This window comes from Taeniopygia guttata, chromosome 4, assembly GCF_048771995.1.
Source record: "Taeniopygia guttata chromosome 4, bTaeGut7.mat, whole genome shotgun sequence".
NCBI lineage: Eukaryota > Metazoa > Chordata > Aves > Passeriformes > Estrildidae > Taeniopygia > Taeniopygia guttata.
In genome coordinates, this window is record NC_133028.1 from 59,005,174 (window position 1) to 59,024,238 (window position 19,065).

General features: G+C 43.1%; 1 protein-coding gene across 6 annotated transcripts in view; it reads right to left on the reverse strand.

Annotated features, from left to right (window-relative positions):
* Positions 1 to 19,065, reverse strand: part of NR3C2 (nuclear receptor subfamily 3 group C member 2) — a 189,402-nt gene that overhangs the window by 169,037 nt on the left and 1,300 nt on the right. For 2 of the 6 annotated variants that reach the window (XM_030270212.4, XM_072927785.1), the window contains exon 2: positions 13,626 to 15,390. In XM_030270212.4, the coding sequence (XP_030126072.2) occupies positions 13,626 to 15,388 (1,763 nt within the window). In that variant the 5' untranslated portion in view covers positions 15,389 to 15,390. 6 annotated transcript variants of the gene reach the window in all.

The following is a 19,065-nucleotide window of genomic DNA, read 5'->3' on the forward strand; positions in this document are numbered from 1 at the left end:
ACCTCAGACCTGTGCAAACTCATGAGACCAACTGAGACACATTACTCCTCAGTTTACTATGAAAAAAAAACCAACAATAAATATGAACTTTTTTTTAGCAGTCTTAAAAATTGGCTCTTATTATTGTACTTTTAAAACATACACACACATATCTACAGCTAATACTTGCAGAAGCCAAGTAAGGTTAGTCTCCATTAGTATAAGTACAATAAAAATACACAGCAAAAGAAAAATTGCATCCCAAAGTAGGAAAAATATTGCAGCCAACTTGCCCTTGGACATACGATTCTGCAGAATTATCTATTTACAATACTGTCAGATCCTGTTCAGTATTTAAAAATGCAGATAATGTATTGAAAGAAAAAGTGTTGAAATAGAAAGCTTAGTGTGCTCTGCAAGCAACACCTGGCAAGTCTGATTTTTACTTAACCTTACAAATGTTGCTAGGAAACCCTCCTCAATATTTACTTTAAGTCTTTAAAGAAACAGACTCATTCATACTGAGCTACTGGTGGGAGCACTGGGGACTTGGCGGAGAAGTTCCAACCTAAATTTACTCTTGACATCTCACTTTCCTAATCCACAGATCTGATGCAATACAGAAATATAATTAAGAGTTACCTTATGAGACCTGTAACAGCACTGGTATTTTGGACACTGCAAGTAGTGCAAATAAAGTAACAAAATTCTTTTCCTTGGTTTTATGGAAATTTAATTTTTTAAAAAGCTACAATGATAATGCAGAGTCTTCTACAAATGTCATATTATTTTACATTATTGTGAACAGTGGATAATTTAACAATTTTCACCGTCAGCTCTCATGTCTAGTACAGAGATATATGGTACCTTTATCTGCCCACATGAAACATCACAAAAAGCCTAGATTGTACCAAAAACCAATAAACGGGAAACGTTTATGTATTTACTGCTGCCTTTTAAACTCATTCCATTAAATATATCTATAAAACTCAGTCAAAGCTATTTCTTATAATCTTAAGTGATGAGATGCTGAATATTCTTAATTTTTAGTCATGTCAGACAAAAGCACAAGCTTTCCTAGGACCTGGGGCACTATACTGAGCTTATATACTCTTGTGCCAATACCTGCTATTTTCCTTGCTCCTATCATTCTCTTCTTTCTCACTAGATCACATTTCTTATTCCCCTTCATTCCAGATCCCAAGCTCAGTCCTATTTATTGGTCCTGAGTTTTTTTTTTCTTTTTGTTTTCCACTGAATATGAAAATTACATTCCCTTGTATTAAATTACTGATTTAAGTCACGCCAACATCAATATCACCTCTGAGTTTGGGGCACTCCGCGTGACGGAAAAAAGCCAAAATATATCCCAACCAGTAGCAACTCTCCCTATGGAGTCAGATGCAAGCTCAAAGCCTCAAGCCCCTCAGGCAAAATTTGGAAAGAACTGTAAATGCCCATGCTGCTGGCACTGGGGCAAAGAAGCCCCCATGAACATCTACTGACTCTCACCCCTGCAGCTGCCAAAAGCCATGGCTGGGGCTGCCACCCCCTTGTGCCTTGAAGCATTCCAGCTTGGAACAGCAGCTTGGCAGAGGGAGGACCAGGTTTCTGTGCAGCAACATGGACCTTGCAACAACCTTCGTAGGACTTTCTTTTAATAAGCACAATATCAGGTGTTTGTGCTGAAGCAAGCAGAACCTGAAGCATCTTGAGATCATGGAAAGGGCTAATACAGGTGGAAGGACATGGAACAATTAGTGGAGGACATGGCGTATCTTGTTTATCACAGTATGGAGGGTATGAAGATAAGAAAAGCATGAAGCTCTTCTTGTGAGTTCAGAAGTCATCCAGACCCTGGTATTACAGTACTGATTCATATGAAATTAAGATAGGTTTCTAACTCTTTTTTTCCCATGGCTATCTTATAAATAGACTTAATGACTCTAAGTCATTTACAACCACTAATACATCACCTAGTCAACTCAGTCTCATATTAAAATTAATCAGACATCCACAATACCCAATTAGCAGCAAATCAATAGGTTTACTTTACAAAAATTTATTGATCCACAACATAGGTTTTTTTCCTGAAATGACAATTGTAAGTCATTAAATTAATTTGCCTAAGTTACAGCTGCTTGCAAATACTTAAGGCAGCTGCCTATACTCAAAACAATTCTGTTTGGCTTTACAGATTAGTATTGTAATAAATATCAGAATATCTCTATCTAGCTGAAAAGAAATGAAATTCACTTAATTAAAAAAAAAAAAAAAAAAAAAGACAGCCTATTTGTCACTTCAGTTTCATTTCCTATTTCCAGGATTTAATTCAGCTTTTTTTAGGATTTCTAGATTGTGGTGAAGGGTGAGTAAGTAGGTACTTTTCTCATTCTGGTCACAACTTATCAACAAACACATCTGCTGAAAACAGTGCCTCCGATTCTTCTGTGCAACAATTTCCTCTGCCTGAAACTCTGAATCTTTTCTCAATTACAGATACCAGAGCTCACAGGTGAAAATGCAATTACACATCGGCAGCACTTACATTACAGGCATAAAAGGAGATATATGGAGAGGAGTGGTCAGTCCTGAGGATCCACCATCCAGTTATAGGTGTCACAAGGGTTGTGCTTCAGGCCAGCTCCAGCGGGGTCCCATGGAGAGAAATCAAGGCTGGAATGCCCTGGGTACCTCCTGGAGTGCTTTTTTCATTCTCTTCTGGCTCAGAAGTATCTGATTGTTCAGCCCTCAGCTGCCCAGTGATGTGAACCAGAGGACAGAAGATGGTGGCAACAGGAAGATTTGCTTCAGAAGTACGTTTCTGATCCAAATAAAAATGTAAACAAAACCTACAAACTCTGTTATTAGCCTTCTGCACCCAGTTAACTCATGTTTATGTTAGAAAAGAAAAATATCCATTTTTCAATTTGCAGGCCCCTAATAGATACATTTTTGATTCCATAAATAAAAAAAAAGTAAATCAGCAACTCACTTTTTTCACTTCTATTTCTATACACATTAGCTCCTCTGAATTTTCTCCCTTTTTAAAATAACATGTCCATCCAAAGAACACTCCTCTTTGCTTCTTCCATCAAATGGGTTTAATATGAAGTGAGTAACCATTCTTTATCTCATTATCTGCATTTACTACATATTTAATAATTCAAAGTTTTCAATGCCCAATCTCCTTCTTTTTACTGTCAAATCTCCAGAAACATAAATTCCAAGCAGTCCCAAGAATCTGAAAGGTTAGTTGGGAAACAAATGCAAATCAAATGCATTGTTTCACTGCAACATTATCTTATGTCAGTAGCTGGCAGCAGCCATAAAGCTCTGAACCACTTCCAACATTTACTTCCATACACTGAGCAGAAGCTGACATGTCTAACCCCCCACACTTTGTTCATCTTCCAGCTACTTTATATGGATCCAGATTAAAAATAAGGATTTAAAAATCTTAATTGTATCAACTGGAATCAGTCTCTTTTACCACTGTGTATCTGAAGGAAGAGTATGGTAAAACTGTGCAGGGTTTGTAGAGCTAATTCTGCAGCAGTGTGGGTTTATTTGACGGATTTTCCAGCAGGGCAGTCTGCAACAAAGGTTCAATGCAGAATTTCGACAAGACAGTCATGTTTAGTAACTTTTTCTAATCCTTAAGGGATATGTATTGGCCAATATTTGTTTTTGATTATGAACATTAGAAAGCCTTAGTGCTCAAAACTGAACAAAATTAAAACAGAAATAACAAAACAAACCCATGGTGTACATGGGTGAGTGGGCTATGAGCTGGGGAGGCAATCCTTAGGAAATGGGGGAAAATTATTTCCACTGCAGCATCCCTGAGTATTCTCTCCCTGCCGGGCTCAGGGTGCTCAGGGAGCTGCAGGAGTGCAGCGGTCCAGAAACATGCATCCCCTGGCCAGAAATGCCAACATGTTCAAATTCTACCAAACCATACAGAATAACAGACCTTGATCCTTAGAAACACCAAATATTAAACTATATTGTCTTCAAGTGGAATCCCTGAGCTTTTCCAGGGAGTTTTCCCATATCCCAGGATCCACACCTGTGCAAGGATTTAATTGTTTTGTTTTATTTTAATTTATCCAAGTGAGTTTGGAAGTTAACACAGTTATATCTAGCAAAGTAGCTCTTAAGCTACCATTAGAGGAAGAGCTTTCTAACCGCTCTACCATACTGCACTCTCTAGCACAAATCTAATTTAGTTCAAAATAATGAAGCTGACAGCTCAGATAGTCTGCCTGGAAACTGTGCAAATTTCCCACCCACCTTCATTTGCAAGGTCCCTGGCACTCCAGTCTTCAAAAACGCTGAAGTGCATGACAGGTTTCTAGAGACAAGTCTTCAGCAATGCTAAAAGTGAGATCTCCGACCTTTTGGAGAAGCTCATATTTGAACTCATGCCTCCTGAGGGAATAGAAAGGTTGCTCTCATGATGCCTCAGTCTTAAGGCACTTCCAGAAGTAACCTCTTTCCTGTTCCTAGTCTGAGGGCAGTGACTTTGATGAAACTTGACTAGGAGACCACATCCCACCTGCAGCACTGCTCCTGTCAGATGAGAGGCAGAGTTTGAGTGGGGAAAATGGTGAATTACCTGCAAAAGGCTGGAGAGGGATTTTTTGCAAGGCCACACAGCGATAGGACAATGGGTAATGGCTGTAACTGAAGGAGTCATATTAGGAATACCTAATTTAGATAAGGTATTTGGAAAAAAATTCTCTACTCTGAAGGGTGGCGAGACACCGGCACAGGTTGCTCAGGGCAGCTGTGGATGCCCCATCCCTGGAAGTGTTTAAAGCCAGGCTGAATGGAGCTCTGAGCAGCCTTGTCTAGTTGAAGGTGGGGTTGGAACTTGATGATCTCTGATGTTGCTTCCCAAGCCAACCCACTCTATAACAGCGAGCAGAGTCCCTTCCCCACTCCCTTTCCTGCAGCAGCACCAAGGGAGAGCTAAAGACACAAACACAATTGATTTTTCAAGGTGAGACGCTGCCAGAGTAAACCGGGGCTCGCCGGTTGTGAAACCACACTTCCAAAGGGCTCGGGGAGCGCAGGTCTCGGTGAGGACACGGCGGGTGACGTGCGGCGCTCCCTTGGCACACGCACACGGCTCCTTGCGCAAGCCGCAAGGATGGGGCACGGGCAGCGCCGGCACCCAGCACCAGCACCCTGCCCTGACCAGCCACGCTCAGCACCTGCCCTTCCCTGCACGGCCTGGAGCTGCCACAGGGAAGCAAAGCACGAGGTAAAAATGTGTTGAGCAGAGCACTCTTTGCTCAGTAACTGCTGCCATCTCCACGGGGCACCCCCGAGCAGAGACTGGGATGGCTCCCGTGCACCATCCCGACCCCCTGAGCCAGGTACAGGAGAGGAGCTTGTGAGCGAAAGAAATTCAGTACAAAGGAATTTCAAACCCTGAAAACAAAGGGTTTCGCAGGACTGCACTATGATCTTAGTACAACACAAGATTCAGAAAAGCACTGCCAAAATGCTGGCAAGACCTTACAGTTCTCAGCAGCTAGGACGGGCAAAATCCTGGTCAGGACAAACTACTTAATTCCCCATTCTGCCCTCTGATTAAAAGTTCTCAGACCACTGATAGATTACACTGCCCAAAATAAACATCCAAAACACTGCTTTGTTTTGCAGACTTAAGACTGAACATGCACCCAAAAGGGTCATACACACACGAAAATAAGGAATTAAGATATTCTCGCAAATCCAAAATATTCAGAAAGCATTATTAAAGATGATATGAAGTTTTTAATTTCTTTTGGCTTTGTTTTTTTTTTTTTCAAAGACCTAATTGCTATGGAATTAGTTTATAAAGCTGCCACTTTTTGGGGTAACACTTCTCAAAAGCAGATATGCAATGAAAAGCACAATAGAAAAGACTTATATACTCAGAAAAAAATTTTAGCCTGAAAGCGCATTCAAAAAAGTTATTTTACCTCCAGATCCAAGTAGAAAGTATTGTTTAGGAGACAGGATGGAAACAAGCAAAGTGATAGAAAAATTGTCAGAAACATTCAGCAATTAGTCTGAAATTTGCTTTTTAACCTTAGGGCTGTAACTCTTTGATCTATTGTTATCACTAACCACAATCAGCAGCATACCCATGCATCTTAGAAGGAGCATACAAATTCCTATAAGCCATTATCCACAAATACCGGATTCTGTTTCTGCTCAGAGATGCTAACCAGAATTTACTTTCTTTTTTCTCCTTTTCAAAAAACAGCATTATATATTAAGTCCAAGTAACCCTACCTCCATATAAGAAATTTAAGCTATCAGCTTGTTCATGAAGCCAATACTCAGCTTAGAGATCACAGATTTGGAGAAATTTAATTTAGCAACCAGCTGACAAGAAACCCTAATGTAATTGCAGGTGCTTAATTCACTGTTTAAGATAAAATACAAAATTCAAGTTATTTCGTGATCTACCAGCAGTGTGGGAACTTCTGCTATAATGTAACTCAGTAAAGAAATGGCAACGTGCAAAAATACTTACTCACATACAGTGTTACTTATACTTTTAAGAATTCAGAATGAGCAGCATGGATTTGGTTTTCTGCACTTTTTTTTGTTTTGGGAGAGGATTTCAGGATATTGGGGTGGGACTGGGGGCGGGGGGGGAGGGTTTTTTTTTTTCTGTTTGGAATCTTTCAGCACTGATTTCAGCAAAATAGAGAAAAAGAACCCCCCAGATCGCCTCCTTTCAGAAAATATACAGTTAAGCTCTGATAAACCACATTAATAAACCTCCCTGTAAAACAAACCAAAAACAAACAAAAAAAAAAGCCCAACTCCAAACAGGGTCACAAAGTCTCCCATTTAAAGAGACCATTAATTTGAAAATTTTGCCCTGAAAGCAAACCAACCCTCAAGGTTTTTGTAAAATCCCAGAGTCCCTGAAGGGAAAGACATGGATGCACAGAAATCCTGTCTCCAAGTCCGAGCAGGGAGCCCCGCAGACAGGGGAGATGCTGCTGCTCCTCTTTCGGGCAGTGGTACTGGAGCAGGCTACACTAGGAATTGCTGCCATGAATAAACAGGCGCTTCCTGACCTGCGAGCCCTTCCCCTGCAGCCTCAGCCAAAAAAGCCTTCCTCCAAGGTCAGCCTGACTCCTCCAGCAGCAAAGCTGCGGTGGCTCCAGCAGGAGAGGGCTGTCGGAGAGCCCACCAGACGGTGACCTTCTGCAGCGGGTTGCACAAGTAGGGCAGCAAGCAGTCAAATCATGCCATGGTCTATTTAGGGTGCATTCAGACGTGCCCAATAACACTATGAGAACCTGGTCCACTGCATCCAATGGAAATACTGCTGCTTTTTTCTTTCTCTCAACAGATCTCTCACTCAGAGGAGACTGCAACCGAATGCATATGCTGAGCACCAGGCACTGTGTAGCAACCAGCTGCATGTGAAAACTGATAAAAGTACTAAACTTAGATGGATTTAATACCTGCTTTTCACACTCTTTTTAGGCTCCCCGTTGGACCATTTTTATCGCTCTTAGACAGCCATATTTTAAGACACTTTTACCAGAGAACAAGTTACGATTTTATATTCATCCTTAACTGTGGTATTTTCTGACCTCTGAGATCTTAAATCTCACATCAGAGTACTCCATTGTTCTCCAAGAAGTTTTGGTCAAAACAAGTCCATTATTAACTCCATCTCCTACAACTCTGCTCAATACATACAATTGAAAAAGAGAAAACGCCTTAAAACTACCTCCTGAAAATACCAGCATTGGGATTATGGCTCAAGAACACATTATTTTTAAGCAGAAAAGCGCACTTGGGATAGTTCACAGGTTCCATTCCCTTTCCATCCCTTCAATTTGTTCTTGTGTCCGTATCACATCATACTGCTCACCAAGTTTCACTGTCCTGTTGATTCTTTAGAGCCTCAGAGTGGACGGGATCAGGAACCCAATCTGGTTCTCACATACAGCAAGCCCAATCAGAGGGTAAAGCCAGAATCAGAGCAGACAAGGCATGGCCATACAGAGTATTTCTGCTACTGGAAATAATACATTGTTCAGCTACAAGTGACACCCAACAGCAGCCACTGCTCTGGGATGAGCAAAGCAGCAATCAGTAGCTGGCAATCTGATTCAGCTAGGCTGAGTACTCCACAGCAGCTTGTGGCTCCATTAATGTTAAGTGCTGGTTGAGTAAGGCCAGGTTATTGAACCACAACTTAACAATTTACTCCCTCTGCAGACAACACGAGTACTGCATGAGCACTCAATCTGCCACAGCAATCCTTGTGCTTGCTTGCCTGCCTTGCTGCAACACACATGTCATAAAACAGGGCTGGAACATTTTTTATACAGCTCATACTTTTCTGTCTTCCAGTCCTCATGAAAATGGACTGATCCATCCAGTCGGAACAAGCACAATCAAAATTTCTTCTGCTTGTTTTAAAATCTCTGCATTGAAGGTGACCCCAGCTTCCTGTTTTTCAGAAAACCATCAAAACAAGATTATCATAGTGAGATACCATACCACCAAAAGTCATAAAAAAACTAGGCAGCAACTATTAGCCACTATCAGAATTAAACATGGCAAACTGATTTCCAACAGCCAAGTACTGCAAATTTTAGTGGTATCAACCAGCAATTGAAACGTTTTGGAAATACACAACTTTATTTACCCCTGAACAAAGAAACAACCAAGCCCTAGATCCCGGCACCCAGCTTGACAACAGAACTTTTATTTCCCCAGATGGTGAAGATCCACCCAGCTCTGGAACACAATTTTCCATTAATGTGGACTTCCCTGTGCCACAGTGCAGGAGGCAATGGAGATGTATAATTTTAAGGGAAAATAAGGCATTATTTGCATTCACATTTTAAGGGAAAATACTTTATACAGACTTTGAACTTCTCAATAAACAGCAATACAAAAACCCAGCACCCTCACCAAAATAACAACAAAGAAAGCTGTAGAAAGTAAAGGCTGTTCAATGCATGCTGGTATGCCCAAGAGAACCTTTCAACCTCCTGGGCTGACATATGAATACAGACTTCTAATTTCTTTAGCGAGAAATAAAGAATATGCAGAGGTCCCATCTATGTCAAGACTATACCGAAAGCTGCATTTAAAAAAAGACACAAAATTATACAAGAACCTACAAAAACAAGTATACCTTCTCAAATTGAAACAGAGGAAAAATATAGATTTGAGGCTATGGTCCATGGTGTTAGATAATCATTTCTGACAAAGGTTTGCACAGTAAATTTTTGGGAAGATAAACGGGAATACAGTCCTGCCAGGCATGGAGAATATTTTAACAGCACAGTCCTTTTCTCATAAAGTCCGTCAGCAAACAGAGGTCAAGGCCATTCATAAATTCTAAAAATAATATTTACCAGACCTTTATCTTTCTGGCAGGTATAATTCTGATAAGTGACTATTCTAGATAATATTTAACATACAAGTTTATTTACAAAAATACTTGCAATAGCCTGAAATCAGATTTTAACCAGAATCAAATTCAAGCCAGTAAAGGCTACAGGTAAATCAAGATGAGGTTGTTGGGTTGCTTTCTGGTTTTTGGTTGGAAGAGATGGCTTTTTGGGGGAACTTTTTCAAGTAGGGTCTAAGAAATAAATACTGACACGTGTGAATGGCTCAGGAAAAGACAGGTATAAGTCATCCCTAAAATACTACCAATGTCTGATCAAAAATTAATTGAAACACTATTATAGATAAACATATGCAATTCATATTTAAAACCTAAACTTTCTGAATAGCACACCAAACTTTGTGAATTCCTCCCACACTGGATTACACCAGTGGAATTGCCAGGAAGAAAGGCAGTAGGAGGGAGTATCAGCCCTCTGTTTCCATCACAAGCACCAAGAAAAGCAAGTACATGTGTGTACATACATGAGTTAATATGGAAATTAGAGGGAAAAGGCACATTTGCACAAGAAGCTTTAGGTAAGAGCTAATGCAGCAGAAAGGTCATCCTCCTCAATTTTTACTGGTGTTTTAAGCAACCATGACATTTTCATAGGCCATTTTGAAAATCACATAATTGGCACAATCATGGGGCTTAGGCTAGCACCCCAATTCAGACAAGCACTGATCACCTAATAGTGAAATCTTATCTGGACTCTTTGTGTAGACAGAATGACATCAATGACATCATACAATTGCACATACCTTCTTTTTCAAGCCCACTTAGCTATTATTTAGTTTAGAAACCAGTACTTCTTAGAAATGCAATTTGTGGAAGGAGGAATCTATACTCACAGACAGACAAGTATGATTCACCCTTTATTAAAAATTACAAATGTAAAATCTTTCAAAAACAAAGACATGTTCTGCATACATATTAGCAGAAGAAAAATATTTAAAAGGGAAAAAGGCAATTTGGTTTTCCTTAAGAAGCTCTTGTTCCCCAAACAGCACAAGCTGCAATGTTATAAAAAAGTTACTATCAACTAACTTAAAAAGAACCATAACTGCGCACATCTAATAAAAGTAACTGAAGGAGAAAAAGATAAATGTTCCAGTTGGCAGTGGGTGATTGGCACAGTCAACAAGGCAGCAAGGCATTTTAAATGCCTCAACTACGGTTATTAGACACGACCACCAGTAACTGATTCAAGAAAGGGGACACACTAATGCGATTTTTTTTTTAATAGCAATATCCTAAAGATTCATTATCAATATGAAAAGTCAAAGTCATCTTCTTTTGGCCATCCACTCTTTTTCACCACATAAGCTGCAAGTCTGAGGCAGTTCAGAAAGGGTATGACATCAGGGTTCAGAAAATAATGCTGCTAAAACAAGATGTATTTTATGCTGGTCATCTACTGGCTTTAGAGAACCATGCAGCCTATTTTTTCCCTTCACCTTATTCTTTGCTTGCAGCTATTTATATTGCAAACAAACAAAAAAAAAAAAAAAAAAAAAAAAAGACCAAGACTCAGAATACCAGAAACTTCAAAATATAGCAAACTTCAAAGGGTTAATCACATGCTGTAAAAGTCTGCAAAATGTGATGCCTGATATGATTGACACACCAGGAAAAAAACCCGACTGGAAATAGCAAGGATCTGGTTTAGCTGTAGAGGACAGAGGTGTTATGCTGCTGTTCCAATGACATGAAGGAAGAAGCAGTTTGCGATCCCCGTACCACAAGGACATGGGACAGCTGAAACCAGCCTTGCTTGGGATGTTGGGTCTGGCACAGTTTTAAGCTATATGTGTTTTATTACAACACCTAAGAGCACCAACAAATTTAAGTATGATTTCCTCTGTTCTAGCTGCAAGACAGCACAGAAACGAAGAGAAAAATAAAGATCAGTCTGAGGTTCAATAGCAAGGCTGAGCTTTTACATGTGTGACATCTTATTTGTCTCACCAGCAGACAAATATCTCAGCAGACACCTCTGCACTCAAATCTGCACTGCCAAAAAGATCTCTGAAGGAATTTACCTTGAAAATTTTAAGGGCTTTGCACAGGTCCCTGGCTGCACTGTTGGCATAGAGCCATCACCAGACAGATTAAGAGCAACATTTAGTTAAATAACGGGGTTGAGTTCTGAGATTTGAAATGATGACACATGTCCTAATCTAGAGTACAGATCAGGATGCCTGGAGTGTCGCAACCCTGCAGATCTCCATCACCTGAAGAGAATTCCACACGTAACAGCTCTCAGCACCAAACATTTCAGGATTTCAATCCTGCAGTGGCAGCTGCACTCACCTGCAAATCCTACAGAGATACCAGCTTGGAGAACAAAGGAAAGTGCACCCAGCCTATGTCATCATCAAATCTGATTACATTTACTGATCTAGAGCTACCACGGACTAATATCAGATCAGAAGACTCCTTTAAAAGCCTTATGAGAAACTGTCACTCCAAACACAACTATTGACGGCAACCATGCTTCTTCCTGCATTATTTCCTTGTTTATTGTCCCTGCAATGGATGACAGCCTTGACTCAGTGCAAGCATTCAGTCACACAAGAGTTCTCACATCTGGCAGGAGCTACCTCTCCAAGCAACAATGCTCAACCACAAAGGCAGTAAAATATTGGGTCTTTGTATTCAGGCATTCTATCAGTCTTCTGGTGAACTTTTCTCACTATATAAATAATGCAATTTATGAAAATTTTATCAGGTAAAATAACTAGAAAACAGTGACTCCATCTTCCTTAATCCAGTAATGTACATTTAATCCAAGACTGGATGATAACAAATATCCAGCTACATGCAAAGTTGAACATGATGATAGGATACAGTCCTCACAAGTTGTGTATACTAAAAAGTACATTTTTTTTGAGGCCATATTGGAAATGGCCAAAGAAAAAGTGAAGTATGGCCTACAAAATGATAGAGAGATTGTAGCAATGCTGAACAGAATGAGAATAAAATGAAAACAGGTAAGGCTTTTTTTTTTCTCCTTATGGGTAGACAGGCTGATTTCCCTCCTGAAAAGCACCATTATTTTAGATATTATGCTTTTAACTGCAACACTATTTTCAGAAATCTGTAGTATCATACAAATATGGAAAACACCACGCATCCTCCTCACCCCACTCCAAGAATAAGGCAGATGCTTCATTCACTGAGGGCAGCTGCATAGCTTGTGATGAGAAAAAAAAAAAAAAAAACATGAGAAAGGTAAATGCCAATCTGTCACTGGCTATTTGAGCTTTGGCACAAGCCTTTGGTCAGCCTGCTGGGTACATAGGTATGCTGTGCAGCCATTTGAACTCTGTCATGCTGTTAGAGGTGCTTCAGAACTTGTACTATTGACTCTGCAACTGGATGGTTTAGGAAAGTAGGCATCCCTCATGAGATACAAGGACACCTGCTTGAAGAAGGACGTGCTGCCACAGATCAGCCAGGAAAGCCAAATTCAGATGGCACTTGCTCATTTCTCTTCCACCAAAGTGAGGAGATCAGTTTATCCATTTCTCCATTTCAAATGCATCAGGTTTTAACAGCCCTCCTCCTTCTGGAGGCATTTTTCTATATATATATAAACCAAATGTTCCTACAGTTAAAATAAAGAAATAATATGTTGCCACAGGCTTGTTTAGTTTTTTAAACTTAACCAGTTAAAGTCTACTGCAAACACAGAACCATGCATCTTCACAAAAAGAGATTCCTGACACTACCATTTTCTTATCCTCATCTCAACATTTCATATGAGGTACCACACATTCAAGCTCCAGCTAAAAAAAAAAAATAACCATTATAGGACACAAGAGAGCAATTTTACTAAGCTCTCATTATAGGAAAAACAACATTTGTAGTAGTAAGAGCTCATAAACATACTAAAGCCATACCTTCAAACCTAATAACAACAGAATACAATATGTTCTTCTTAAATATTAAAGCCAGAACTTTACTTTCATTAAAGGCAGAGTAAAATAAAGCAAGATAGCCACAAATCTAATAATAACAGAAATTCAAACAAAGAATTATGCATCAGACGGAGATATACCACCCTGGTCCTTGTTTTAATTCATGTCTTGTTTGTTTAATGCAGGGGAGGAAAGGAAAACAATGAGACACAAAAAAAGGGGGAAAAAAAGAAAAAAAAAAAAAAAAAAAGAGTAGCAATTTGCCAAATTTGCCAGCTCACCTGGACACATTTTCTGGAATGTATTCTAGAACTGGATACCCATCACTTCTTCTGGATGCCAACTCCGAATGAGACTTCCAGGTCTCCACGAGCGTGCTGACAGCAGGGAAGGAGCTCAAGTGCTGAAATGTCTGCTCTCGAGCAACCGGCCGCGACAGGGATATCGTGCCCTGGGCACCGATCCTGTAGTGAAATGACTGTCCACCTGAATTTACACCCACAATGGCAGAGGATGGTATATTGTTCTCTTGGTAATAGCTGCCATCATCAGGCTCCTGCTTAATCCCCACACGTAGGCCTGGATTTGGAAAACCGCTACCTTCACAATTTCCATCAAATGAAGAAACGGGTGGTCCTAAAATCCCAGAAAGAGAGTAATAGTCTTTGTCATCCATAAAAGAAAAATACGAGCCATCTGTAAATGGGAAAGGATTTACTGTTTGGTTCCCTTTAAAGGAGGCACCAGAACAAGGATGTTTGGCCGACTCTTGCTTCACTGGTACTGAAAAGGGGGAATCGGAGTTCATTTTGCTGCTGCTGTCGCCGATGCAGGCGCCACCAAAGGACCCATCTGGCTCGGGCTTTATGAACTGAACAAGGTTTATCTGGCTGTTGTTGGAGATGGCGTTCTCCATTTCCTCCATCTTAGGAAACGTGAGTTCTTGAGCACCCTTGTCTTTTGTTTCTGGACTAGGAACGGTATCTTGGCTTCTACTAGGCCCCACTGGCGTGCCAGAAGGCAGGAACCCTATGGAGTTGTTTACAGGGCTACAGATGGATGATCCCACAGTGCTAACCGCTGGACTAGAACGCGTGGACCTATTATTGGCATTGGAAGGGCTGGCAATGGAGCTTTTGGAGTTCAGGTTTGCAGGACTGGACACAGAAGATCGCATAGTGATATTGTTAGGACTTGAGACGGGAGATTTCACGCTGCAGTGGCTGGGAGGACTGGAGATCGGCGACTTCATGCTACTGATAGGGCTGGAAAGCGGAGAGCCGACGTTGCTAATGTGCGCAGGACTGTGCAACATGGAGCCCCGGTTCTCAACGTTTGGTGAGCGCGACAGAGGGGTGCCCTGCCCCATGGGGCTGTGCATGGAAAAGTTCCCAAAGCTAGCGGTAGTTGAGGACATGGAATTAACTCCCGCAGGACTACATACTGAAGAGGCCATGTTCTGAGGGCTGCAGCCTGAGGGGCTTTTCTCTTGACACATGATAGGGCTTTTGACAATCGTGTGCATGGCACCGCCATTCACAGTGCTCCCAGAGTCCGACATCAAAGACCTCAAGGGCCTGCTGGAGCTGTGGAGGGGAGAGGAGCAATGGCCATTCTCCTTGTAGAGCTTTACCAGCTGCTCCACATTCTGATAGATCTTTCCTGGGCTTCCCTGGTTCTGCTGATCGTAGTGGTAATCGGCGTCTCGTATCGAATCCATATATAAACCCATGGATTCGGCCACCGCTGCCGACAGCTCCTTGGATTCTGTTTCGGTTTTGATGTCAGAGCGCAGGAGACCAGGCTGGCTGTTGTCTTGCTGCAGGCATGAGAGTAGCTCAGGTTTTTCTTTGCTGTTTCCTTGGGCACTGCTGTTTGTGAAGGTGCCGGCAGCGCAGCTGACGTTTACAATCTCCATGTAGTTACTGTCATCAGTCTGCTCTCCAGCACCTATGGAAGAATACTCCACAGACTGAGAAACTTGACCCCACCGTCTCTCCATATCTAAGCCTTCTGGGTAGCTGTGGTATCCTTTTGTCTCCATAACTAGCAAAGACATATATAAAAAAGTAAAATTAATGACAGGACAGTGTGACTTCCTAAGGAAATTTCCTAATTTCCTAAGGAACCAAGGCGTATCCGCTTTCTCTGTCTATCCTCCTCTCTCTCTCTGCATGCCAGTCCCATTTCCCTGCCCCATCCATCATCCTCAACCATTTGTCCAATTTCAATCAAACCGAGGGAAAGGTCTCATGGATATGACAGCCCTATGGGCTCAGGGAGAAAACAGCTAAGCAGTTAGGAAACACCCAAATTATTGCTCCCAGCCCTGTTCCAAAAGGAATGGCTTGGCAATGTCAGCACAACCACCCACCCTCCCTGGCCACAGCCCCATGGTTAGTGCCAGCTGTACCAGGAGCTGTACCTCACCTAAAAAAGGGAAAGAGGAGCAAGGAAGGAGGAGATCCAGAGAGGTCCTGAAAGGACATGCAGGATGAAAACCCTGTGGAAATTGCTCATTACAGCTCTGCTCCTCCAAAGACCTTCCACTGCCATGTTATGGGACAACAAAACAAAGGAGACTGCTGTTTTAAGGGTATGTCTCTTCATCTCCCTCACTATTCAGCATAAGACAGGATGCTTTAGAAGGAACCAGTGATTCTGAGGGGCTGGGAGCCCACTTTCCCCTTCCCAGCTACACAAACTTCTTGTACAACCTCCCAAGGAAACATGAAGGTGTGGGGAGAGAAGTAGGACAGCAGATCAGTAAGAAACATTTCTGCCACAGAGGAAGGGGATCAGACTAGGTGGGAATGCATGGCTATTAAACGGATCCGTAACTCTGCCAATTGTACAAACTTCCACAGCAGCCAGCAAGAGGGAAAAAGAGGTAAACCTTGTTCTAAAATGGACCCTAAAAAAAACCCTTCCCATCCCACATGCCACTTTCTCAAGGCAAGCAGAAAAATGCATGACCCAGTCTCTAATAATCTGAAAACCACATATAAGTAACAACAATTTTTAATTTTTTAAGGATTTGGCTTATAGTATCATTAGAACTGCAGAAACTCAAGTGCCAACAGTAACAATATCAATATTATGCAAATATTTTTTTCCTTTCTGCATTTACACATTTTCCAATATTTAATTTAGTGTTCAACCTCTTTATTTAACGCTATTTAACTAAGCTATTATGAGCAAAATGATAAAAACAAAACAAAAACCCTTAAACTTAATTACTTGAATACCTCTTTGCCCTTACTTAATTGGAACTAGAGCCCAATGCTTACATTACCCTCAAGCACAAATTTTATTAGAATCTAGAATTATGCATCTCACATCATCATGTATATTAAATCACATTCCTATAGTCTAAAATTTTCAGACAGAAGTGCCTAATTCCACATAAAGTCACAGATAATCACCTACCCCTGATTTAAGTGCTGAGCAAGCCTAATTCCTAGAGAAATCAACTGCAGCTGTGAGTGACCTGCATTTCTGAAAACCAGGAAACTTAGTTAAGGCTTAAAATTAGGATTTAACAGTCCCAGAAGCACCAGCAGAACCATTGCATACCAGGAAATCTCTGTTACAGGCCTAACATTACACCAGTGTTTGAGCTTTGTAGCAACTTCTCCTACAGAAGTAAAATTCAAACTTCATATATAATCAATAGCTGAGCATACGCTGAAACTTCAGCAAATAAAAATCTGAGTCAATCAAAGGAAAGGAAAGTAGAAAATGCCCTGATCCTGCACTTGCAAAGGCTGGCAAATATATCCGAGAGGATCAGAAAGCAGCAGAGATTATTTGTGGCCTAATACAAGTTCAGTTTAAAATGACAGATATAAATTAGGAAGAATGCAGCAGCAAACGGATTTTTTGGGAGTGACGGTTTCTGTCACCTTCAAGTGCCTCAGTGGATACCAGAACCAATTTAATCATCTCAGGGGTTACTGGTAGCATTAGGGTTTGGTTTTGTTATTTCAGGCAGAACTTGTTTCAACTTCACTAGCACATCTATCCACAGAATCCACACTTCACCTAGCGCACACATATGCCTTTTTACTAACTTTCACTAAACAAATCTCACTGGGGGTTGAAACATCCACAGATACCCACAACTAAAGCTCAGCAGTGTTACATACTGGAACCAAAATCATCTCTATCTGACACTTTACAAAGCAAGAGACACTGTGTGCACAGTAGATACCCAGACTCCCTCTCCGAAGAATTACTGAGACACTGCAAGCTGTGTATTTCACCCCAAACATATCAACAAACACAGCCCTCCGCAGCACAAACCTCCGATCAATTAGGCATGAAACTAATCTCACAGCAACAGCCAAATAAAAAATCAAATGGTACCTGGTATCCCTGCAACCAAAAGGTCACCTAGATACGGGGAAATCTGAAGTAAGCCCAGTTTCACTAAAAAAAAAAAAAAAAGAAAAAAAAAGAAAGAAAACCACAAGAAAATAAATTGATGGCTCAAAGCGGCCACCCACTTCTTAATTCTCGGTGCAAACCAAATTTCCTTGAAGTTTCACTGTCCGCCAGCCACCCCGCTGATACAAGACTGCCCAGGGGACTTGAGTTTCATGGTTGGGCTGGGGTTTACCCCCTTTCTCCAGGGTACCGGAGCGGCGCAGGCAGCCCCGCCACCGGCGCTGCCCCGGCACGGCCGCCCTCGGACCCGAGCGGAACCGGGCGCGGGTCCCCGCGTCCCCCAGCGTTAGCACCCACGCAGGCAGCGCGCACGCCGATTTCCCAATTTACCCTACGGCGCGAGGAGCATCACCGCAGCTCCCAGGGAGCAGCCACCGCTTTGCATCCCTGTCCCCCACGCCCCCAAGCCAGCCTGCTCTCCCGCAGGTGCAGTCCGGGCTGTCACGCGTGGGGGAGCCTAGCAGTGCCCGGAAGCTCGCTCCCTCCGCTCCCTCCCTTCCCTCCCTCCCAGGAGTCCGCGGGGGAGGGGGGATCCGACAGCCCAAACCCGCTTTCGGCCGAGCCCGCCCCGCCGTCCCCCTCCTGCCGCCCGCCCCCCGAGCGATGCAGAAAAGCGCTTCTTCCAGCGCAAACGCCGCTCCCCGCCCTTCACAACGGGGAGGGTCCGGGCCCCGCTGCCGAGCCTCCCCGGCTCCTGCCACTCCCCGCCAGCCGCACCTCCCGCCGCGGTCCGGGGAGCGGAGCGGTGCCCCCGGCCCGGCCCGGCTCCGGTACCTGTTGCGGCGGGGCGCGTCCCCGAGCCCCCGCGGAGCGGAGCGCAGGGCAGAGCGGAGCGGCAGGGCGGGCGGCGCGGCTCCCCCGCCCCTCCCCCGCCTGCCCGCCCGCCCGAGGCGAGCCGCGCCGCCCGGTGACACGGAGCGGCACCCGGGAGGGGACGGGAAAAGGTGCCAAGTCCTTTAAAAACATGTCACATGCCCACATAAAGTTCAAGTTTACGTCCCGCCCGCCGCCCGCCGCGATTGGCGGGCGCGCCTCGGAGCGCGGCGCGGCCGGGGCCAGGCGGACGCGCCATTGGCTGCGCGGCGCCGTCAGTCACCCGCCGGGCGACATGACTGATACAAAGTTGCTGCGACACAGCCTGGGAAACGCATCTCCTTAAAGCCGCAGGGACCGCGCGGCCCCCGCGCTCCGCCCGCCCGCCCGCGGGGTCCCCGCGCACCGCCCCGGGCATCCCCGGCGAGGCCGGCGGCGCGGCGGCCCCGGGACCCCGCG